This window comes from Alligator sinensis, unplaced genomic scaffold (assembly GCF_000455745.1).
Source record: "Alligator sinensis unplaced genomic scaffold, ASM45574v1 scaffold1408_1, whole genome shotgun sequence".
Taxonomy (NCBI): Eukaryota; Metazoa; Chordata; order Crocodylia; family Alligatoridae; genus Alligator; species Alligator sinensis.
The window spans coordinates 566,124-574,758 of NW_005842519.1; the positions used below are offsets into that span (position 1 = coordinate 566,124).

Consider the following 8,635-nt stretch of genomic DNA (forward strand, 5'->3'; position numbering starts at 1 on the left):
GCCGAATAGGTGGAAGAGGACCAGGCCCTTGGGAGAAAAGGGACAAAGCCTTGTGCAGTGTGCCATGCTGGTAGGCTGGGGTCGGACTGGCGCCTCCAGGTCATTAGTGAGCAGTGGGATTGCTAAGGTCAGTCTGGACGCGGCACGACATACATGTGTGCACAGCTGTTCCATGCTACACCATTTTGGCAAGAACACGCATGCACACACACCCCCATTCCGTGCTGAGTACAAGGTTGGCTGTTTCCCACGTATCCCTGCAGAAAACAGCCCTGTTAGCATCCACGTAAACGCAGGGTAAAGCAGACACAGGACACCGTTCCTGCGGAGCAGCTGATGTACTTCTGTCCCCACCCCTTGACCTCAAGAGTTTGCTCCTGTTTCTAGCAGCTGCTCCTGCCCTCACCAAAAGCACGGCAAGAGAGAGGTGAAAGCACTGGTGCGGCTCATCCTGCAGATCCTCCGGTTTCTGCAACCTCCTCCCCTCCCTTTCCAGACGGCCGCAGCGCCCTGCCTCGTGCAGGCTTGTGAAGTCTGTCCTTGGGGAAGTAGCGAGGACCTGGTCCGGCTCCACGGTGTGGTACTGAGGGTGGCCGGACCCACAGCTGCCAGGCCGTCTTCAGCGCGCCCCCAGCATCTCACTCAGTTCCCACTTCTAGCAGCCTCTTCCAGGTATGAGAGAGACCTGAAATGCTGGAGGCTGCAAGGGAGAGAGGAACAAACCCTGCCCAGACCCAGGTCCTTTCCAGCCTCTGCGTGGCACAGAACAAGATAAACCTGGAGTCTGACCCGGGACATGGCAGCATGCTGCTAGCTGCCGGTCCGATGCAGGGAATGAAGGGTTAAGTACCAACGAGCTCTATCCAAGCCTGCAGGTAATTTCTGCCATGCTGGAGTAGGTAGAAGAGCTGGAGAAGAAAGGCCTCAGGCACTGGGAGATGGCACGGGAGGACACGAAACATGAGCTCAGCTACACCGGCTTCTCTTGCCTCCTTGCTGCAGGGTGGGTGAGCCAGAGCTCACATCAAAGCAAAACCAGGGGCTTTAACCCATAGCAAACACGCGTGCAAAGGGGCGTGCACGTGGGGCTGGCAGGAGCCTTGGGGATGAACCCCGCGGGAACAAGGACCTGAGATGCATCCTTCGATCTGCTTTCCACCTCTCACCTCTGCCGAGAGCCAGCTGCACCACTCCTTCCCCGCGTGGGCTCGGGGGCACAGAAGCAGTCTTCCCGGGGCGTTTGGAAGGGCATCCGGTGCAGAGGACGGTGCAACGAGGCAGAAGGGGAGACAGGAGGCCGGAGTGCTCAGAGCCATTTATTAATGAATTACAAAACCCGTTTGTACAAAAGCCGGATACGTTCCCTTTGGCGTACGCAGCCTCTTACTCGGACGCGGACCCAGAGAGAGAGACGGCAACAATCAAACACGGATGGCTGATACCCGGAGTGGACAGTACAGGTGGACGGAGAAGCCTCCGCCGGGGGGAGTGGACGGAGCCTAGAAGGAGTGTGTATAGAAGATGTCCACATTGGCCGTGTAGTCCAGAGGCAGGGCCTGGCCTATTTGCTTGGCTCCCAGGCTGGCTCCCCCCAGCGCCGATGAGTGCTTCAGCTTCAAGAGGCTGAACTTGGAGAAGATGCTGCCTGGGTGCTCGCTCCTGGCCCGATTCAGGACCTGGACAAAGCCTGAGAGAGGGAGGGAGCGTCTCACACACAGTCCCATGGAGGTGCAGAGGGCTCAAGCAAAAGCAAGTCAGGATCAAACCCCAGGGCGTGGGGTGCCCAGCAGGGACAGTGCATCTTGCATCGGGGCAGGGGCTCCTTGCTGCTCAGAGCCCCCTCTCTTTGGAGAAGGAGACTTCCAGCTTTGACCACGTGCCATCTCCCCCCAGCCCTTCCTCCCAGTCGAAGGGCCCCTTGCTCCCATCCCCTGCACTGGGGGGAAGCAGGGGGCTGGATAAGGGGCTGCTGCTCAGGTGCGGTGTCCAGGGCAGCAGCAGACGACTCCAGCTCCATACTGAGAGCTCGACGAGCCCAGAAGCAACCCTGTAAAGGGGCCCGGAGCTGCTGCTAGCCCTGCTTGTTACGAGGCAGCCCCTGCGGCCACCCCTTGACCCTGCCCAGTGGGGCCATCTCGATAGAGTCCAGGCTTGCAACCAGAGACGGGGCCGGGGGGGGGACGTCAAGCCCCAGCTCTGGGTGCTGAGAAGCAGAGTCAGCTCTCAGGTGCCCCTTGCGTGTTGGCTCTAGGGTTAGGTAGAGCAACGGTGGGGGGCACAGGCCAGGGACACACAAGCAGCCGGGAAGGGCGAGATGGGAGCACGAGTGAGGCATAGATGCAGCAGCCCCAGGCTGAAGAGCAGAGGCCGGCTCAGGCAGGGAGGGACCCGGGAGTCCCAAAGATACCTGCTGCGGGGTTTTGCTGGGCCTCCAAGCTCTGGCAGAGAAGGAGGATGCTCACCTGAGCGGAAACAAGGGCATCTGGGGGCACCTACACACCCAGGCTGTCTGGTCAGACACCAGCACTGGACCCCTTGCAAGGGATGCAACAGCCCTGCCCTGCATCGACGCCTTCCCCGGAGAGACTTGCGCTCCCCGGCAAGGTTCGTCCACCCCAGGACGCAGGTGCTGGGTCAGGGTCCATCCCCTGCTGCTGCCCCGGGGCCCCTTGCAGACTCACCGTCCTTCATCATGTCCCAGCTGTTCCACACGGAGCCCACGCACACGATGGGCAGCCCCAGCTCCCCCAGGAAGAGGCTCTAGAGGGCAAGCGAAGAGTCAGGGGTGCCGGCCCACCTTGCGGATCTGAGCTGCCCACAGATATGGCTGGGCCGCGTCTCTTAACAATGCACGCTGGGGTTGTATCGGGGGTGACTGTGTCACGTTGCTCAGAGGCAAGGGAGGAAGGATTACCCCCAGCCCCTGGGCAAGTGCAGTAACCCTCCATGCACCCACCCCTTCAATGCACCCACCCCCTTCAATGCTGGGCTCAGACACCCTGGGGACAGCCACGCCAGAGTTACCTTGTCCATTTTGGGCAGGACGGCCACGATGTGCCGGGCCAGCACCTCTCCAGCCTTGTTGAAGATGTAGCAGCACAGCGGGTCCCCGGCCTGAGCACCTGAGCAGAAGGAGCCGGGAATGAAGAGCCCAGCCTGCACCCCTCACTGCATGAGGCAGTGGACCCCATTTCCAGCTTGCAGCAGGGGGACCCGAGCTTATGGGACCAACAGGGCAGCATCCATCCTCCATGTCCTTTATGGACTCTCACAAAGACCTCCACTGAAAGCCCAGTGTGGTCTTGGCTTGCTGTGACCAGGAGGACTGGGGTTGGGGGTCTTCAGTGACCTCTGAACAGGAGAGGTTCCCCTGGGTCTCCCTTCTGGGTCCCACCAGGAAAGGGTGAAGCAAAGCCCCCAGGACATGGGCCGTGCCAGTACCCTCCGCGAGTTTCTTGCAGAACCCGGCGAACTTGGACTTCTCGAAGGTCCGGTAGAGGTGAGTCAAGAGGCCCATCCTGTCCGAGATCTGCGGGGACAAGACCAGGCAGGTGATGCTGCCCTAGCTGCCCCCACCACCCCACCGAAGCCATCCGGCGCTTGGACCGGTCTCCGTGGCACCCCTCCATGGGCTTTCCCCTGTGCTTGGGGCAGCTGGTACCTGGAAGTAGTCGAACATGGCCTGCTTGACGTAGCCCACGTCGTGCGGAGGCACCTCTAGGTTGTCCATGCAGTCGAAGACGATCTTCACAGCCTGGTGTGCGATCCAGTAGGCTGCGGGGAAAGCCTCCAAGCGTCACCGACACAGAGCCCATGGTCCAGGGGCCTGCTTCCTCCAAGATCCTCCCTGCCCTCCCACCGGCTCTGGCTTTCCCGGGGGGCTGCGCACTGTGAGACTACTGCTGGGGGATTCTCCCCCCAGTTCCTGGATCCATCCTAGGACAGGGACCTGTTTGCAAGAGGACCTCAACTGGTCACAATCTCTGGCCTTACTCCATGCAACACAAGGAGGCCAGGGTTGACCAGGGCCCCAGCGGGATCAGTCGCTAGGTCTCTGGATAAGCAACCAAGCATATGCTATGCTGCATGGCTGGGATAAGACTCCGCCGGCTCAGGGAGGTGCTCTTTCACTTCGAACATGCACGTGCAAATACCAGGGCATTGTGGGAAGGACAGAGAGGAGGCACCAGCACCGTTTACACACACAAACACACACCCACACGGCCTTACCGGAGCCCTCATCCCCCATCATGTGGCCCCAGCCCCCGCAGCCAATTTCCGTCCCGTCGGGGTTGATGAGTTTGCAGTTGGAGCCGGTCCCCGAGATCAGCACCACGCCGCCTGCCAGGGGAGAAGAGAAGGGTGTAGCGTCTTGGCTGCTGGCCCCGGGTTCCTTGTGCCCTTTGCACCCCTGTGAAGACTCCCCATGAGGCAGGGGGTCCCTGCTTTGGTGGGAAGCTACGGGGGCGTCAGCAGAGGCAGCCTGCCCAAGAACCCAGTGCCGCCGGACCTACCCCCACCCCACGCTCTCGGGCTGCCTACCATGGTCGGTGGCCGTGGCCATGGCGCCAATGGCATCGGTGGTAATGTAGTAGTTCTCGCTCAGCTGCGGGAATCGGGTCTGCAGCTCCTCGATCATCTTCTTGATGGCCTCCTTCTGCTCCCCGCCGCTCAGGGACAGCCCCTGCACCAGATGTGGGGTGAGGCTCACGGATCCGACCCCGTACCCCCAGTGCCACCCCGTATCCCCAGAGCTCGGCTCTGGCGTCAGCCTCTGCAGCATGGTGGAGGAGAGGTACCGGAGACCCAGCCAGCCATCCTCCCACACCCGGCCCAGCACATAACAGTACCTGGGTAAGAGTCCACGACCCCACTTCCCTCCCCTCCATCCTGGATGCTCTGAGGTTTGCTTTCATTTCTGCCCCTACACCCTTGTTTCAATGCCCCGGGCTCAGCCGGGGCAGCCACCGTGCAGGGGGAAGGCTGTAGAGCATCGGAGCTGCTGGCAGCATGTACTGAGAGAGGCCGAGGTGACGACTAGGACTGCCCTGAGCCTCCTGTGAGCACCTGAGACCCCTCCCCAGGGCCCAGGGGTCTGCTGCACTGCCCAGGCCTCCTAGCAGAGGATCGCTGGGTGCTTGGTTATTCCCTGGCCCCTCTCCAGGCTACCCACGAGGATCGATGCTGCTCCCAGACGGAGGCACTGGGGCTCCCTGCTTCACTGTGTCACCGTCAGTCACCTTCTTTGGGCTGTGCTGGTTGCCCCCCGCCCCTTCTGCTTCATGCACCGGGGGGTTTTAATCCTCCCTTGTCCTGGTTTGGACAAAGCTGACCCTGCCTCAGATTAAACGAGGCCTCTGCAGGTCCCTTCCAGCCCCATTTCTCTGTGGTTTCTATGCCTTGGGCCAGGCATGGTGGAAAACCTCTACCCGAGATACCTACAGGGCTCCCAGCTCTCCACCACCAGCAGCTCCCCCCTTCCCACAGGCACCCTCCTGAGCCCAGCGCCGACCCGTGCATCGCCACTTCACGGGGGGCAGGCAGCTCTGTTTTGGACACTGCGGGTCCTGGGGGCCAGGAAGCAGCAGGCATGGGCAGGAGGGGCCGGGCACTCACCAACGAGCGGAGGGGCACCTGCGGATCCGCGCCCGCCTTTCCTTTGGCCTTGCTGACCATCTCATTGATCCTCTCCAGGCATTTCTCAGAGCCGACCAGCTGCTGGGGCAAGCGGGGAGGGGGAAACACCCCCCCACACACACGGTGTCACAAGCTGTGCACAGCCTGGCACCCTTCACCCGAGCGCTGGCAGTCGCCCAGAGAAGAGGTGTCGTTCTGCACCCCTTGCCCTGGGAACCAAGCAGGGCAGGAGCCCCCCACCCGGATGCAGCACTACGATCCCCAAACCCCAACCTAGGAGCTCCTGCCTCTCTCCTGGTCCTTGCTGGCACCCCCACTAGCAGCTGCCAGGGCCGTGAGCTGGATGCAGGCAGCTTGGCCCAGAGCTTGCAAACCATAGATCCCAAGAGACCAGGAGAAATGCCCCAGAGTCTTAAGAGGCAGAGGAGCAAGGGCCTTAACCGCCATAGCAGCACCCTTTTCTTCCTTGCAGCACCCCATGGTGCCCCCCTACTCACCACAGGGCGCACGGCTCTTACCCAGTGGTTGGTGCAGGGCCCGTCGGTCTCAGCCAGGATCTTGCCATCCTCGGAGATCAGCACCACCTTGGAGTGCGTGCCCCCGCTGCAAAACACAGGGCACCGGTCAGACCCGTGCAGGGACGTGGGCTCGGCTCAGCACCCGTGAATGGGCAGGGTGCTGGGTGGGTGAGAGCGCGGCAGCCAGGGAGCTGCTAACCCAGGCTGGAAGCAGCGGTGGAAGCACTGGGGGCTGCTGGGGTGGATAACAGGTGCACTTCATGGACCAAGCTCGATGCATCTCGCAAGTGCTTCTCTTCCAGTTTCCAACTGGTACAAAATCATTTTGGTGGGGGCCGCATCCGGTGCTATCAGGCCACTTGCCTTCCTGCCCTGGGAGACCTGTCCGCACGCCACCGGCATTTTAAAACATAACGTATATGAGGAATCCCTCTGCAATACAGACCCTGACTGCCTTGCACCCAAAGATGGGAGCAGAGCGGAGCTCGCAGCAGCAGCAAGCCAAGCTGCAGCCCATGCTTGGTGGGGGGTGGCTCGAAACCAGGGGGGTCGGTTCAGGCCTGAGAATCTGGCTTTAAAGACTAATTTGCCCAGAACTTTTGCTGCTGAAAGCACGGGGGGCTGCCACAGGCTTGGACGTGGTTTCCTCCTTGAACTTGCAAGACAGGCAGAGCTGGGCTAAGGAGGCTGCTCGAATCCAAAGCAGAAGTGACCTTTTAGATGCAAAAATCAGAATCACAGACAGTGAGAGTGGGAAGGGAGCTCAGGGGGTCACATCTAGTCCGACCCCCTACTGCAAGCAGGACCAGCCCCAACTGCATCATCCCAGCCAAGGCTTTGTGTATCTGGGTCTTAAACACCACCAAGGATGGAGACTGCACCACCTCTCTGGGGAGCCTGTTCCAATGCTTCACCATCACTGTAGTGACTAAGTTTTCTCTACTATCCAATCTCAACTTTCCTTGCTGCAGCTTGAGCCCATTGCTCCTTCTGTCACCTGCCCCCACTGAGACCAGCCCAGCTCCATCCTCTTTGCAGCCCCCCTGCAGGGAGGTGAAGGCTGCTATTCAATCCCCCTCGGTCTGCTCTTCTGCAGACTAAATCAGCCCAGTTCCCCCAGTCTCTCCTCACCCATCCTGTCCCCCAACCACTTTCATTGCCAATTCTCCAACACATCCACATCCTTTCTGTAGCAGGGGGCCCACAGCTGGACACAGGACTCCAGAGACACAAACCAAACCCCTTTCCATTGCCTATAGTGAAGAGATGGACACGAGCATGATTTGAACCTAACCCAAATGCCAGGCGCTGCTGTCCGTGTCGGGGACCCTGCTGTAACAGGGGCACTGCTAGACCCTAACCGCGTCCCACAACCTATCGCTGAGTCACCGGACAAATGATTTGCTTCATCTCAGAGAGTCTTTAAGACATACATCCCGGGCCCAGCTGAACCCTGAGCTGCTGGCTGGAGTCTCAGCATCTCTCAAGGAGGAAGGGCAGGGCTGTTTTTCTTGCTGCAGGGAGGAGGACGTGGAAGTTGCAGCAAAGTTGGTTTCGGTTCGAGATCAGGAAGCACTTCTTTGCTGGCAGGGCAGGGAGGTCGTGGGAGAGACTCCAGGGAGGAGGGGGACTCCCCATCACTGGGGGGTTCGAGGAGAGGTGGACGGGCTCTGGGGGGCACAATCTGGGTGCAGCGATGCCCGTGCCCTGCGGTGGGGATGTCCCAGGCTCTGGGCTGTGCTGGTTGCCCCCTTCTCCCCTTTCTGCTCCATGTGTCAAGGGGGTTTTTAATTCTCCCCCAGAGGCGCTGGGTGTTGGCTGCAGGTTGGGGACTTTGACCGAGCTGTGCCAACGCTGGGGCTTGAAGCCAGCGGTTCCTGGCTGGAGGGTCTTGCCCCGCACTCGGGCTCAGCCCCACACTGCACTGGGGGCAGGAAGGGATTTCCCCTCTGCTCAGACTGGTCCGGACTGGGGGATTTCACCTTCCTCTGCAGCGGGGGCACGGCCTGGGCCTGGGATCTTTTAAGCGTCTATTAACGTTTCGTAGGAGCAGGACGTTGGCGGTCACGGCCCCCCTGCTTTCCCGGGGGGCCGGGGCTGGGGTGATGCCCAGGGCTGTCGTGTTGGACACGGGGTTTGTCTGGGCCTGGATGTGGCCCTGCAGCTCCGATTCCTGGGGCCCGCGCCAGCCAGCAACAAGACAAATGCTCCTGGGAAGCGGGGTGTTACTTGCAATAATGCCGATTTGCCAAATTCTAGTTGTCCGGGGCAAGGCTTTCCCCTCCCAGCAGAGCCGGGCTGCGTGGGAAAGGAGCACCGGCTTGTCTTATGTCAAATGCAGGGCTGAGCGATGCTCCAGGCCCGCCCCGGCTGCCTGCATTGCCTTCCCAGCCCAGCCAGGACCAAACAGGGCCAGCTTCCCCCGGCCACCCCGCCAGGGACCCTCCACCGCGGTGTCCAGCATCTCTGCAGCCCCGCGG

General features: G+C 61.0%; 1 protein-coding gene across 1 annotated transcript; it reads right to left on the reverse strand.

The window, feature by feature from the left end:
* Positions 1-1,274: 1,274 nt before the first annotated feature.
* On the reverse strand, positions 1,275-8,629 carry NAGK (N-acetylglucosamine kinase). The gene is made up of 10 exons (XM_006031623.3): positions 7,589-8,629; positions 6,156-6,240; positions 5,617-5,715; positions 4,543-4,684; positions 4,231-4,341; positions 3,662-3,774; positions 3,442-3,529; positions 3,025-3,122; positions 2,682-2,760; positions 1,275-1,687 (listed from the first exon to the last, which is right to left on the reverse strand). The coding sequence occupies exons 1-10, from the start codon at positions 7,633-7,635 to the stop codon at positions 1,500-1,502; spliced, it is 1,050 nt and encodes a 349-aa protein (XP_006031685.1). The 5' UTR covers positions 7,636-8,629; the 3' UTR covers positions 1,275-1,499.
* Positions 8,630-8,635: the final 6 nt, after the last annotated feature.

What these genes read in the sequence shown, in the direction of transcription:
- NAGK (XM_006031623.3), bottom strand. Translation starts at nt 7,635, where the DNA reads ATGCTGAGACTCCAGCCAGCAGCTCAGGGTTCAGCTGGGCCCGGGAT. An exon ending in CTGCAAGAAACTCGCGGAGG is followed by an intron (nt 3,123 to 3,441) that starts GTACTGGCACGG and finishes CCTTCTGCTCAG; the next exon opens with GTGCTCAGGCCGGGGACCCG. An exon ending in CTGGGACATGATGAAGGACG is followed by an intron (nt 1,688 to 2,681) that starts GTGAGTCTGCAA and finishes TCCCTCTCTCAG; the next exon opens with GCTTTGTCCAGGTCCTGAAT.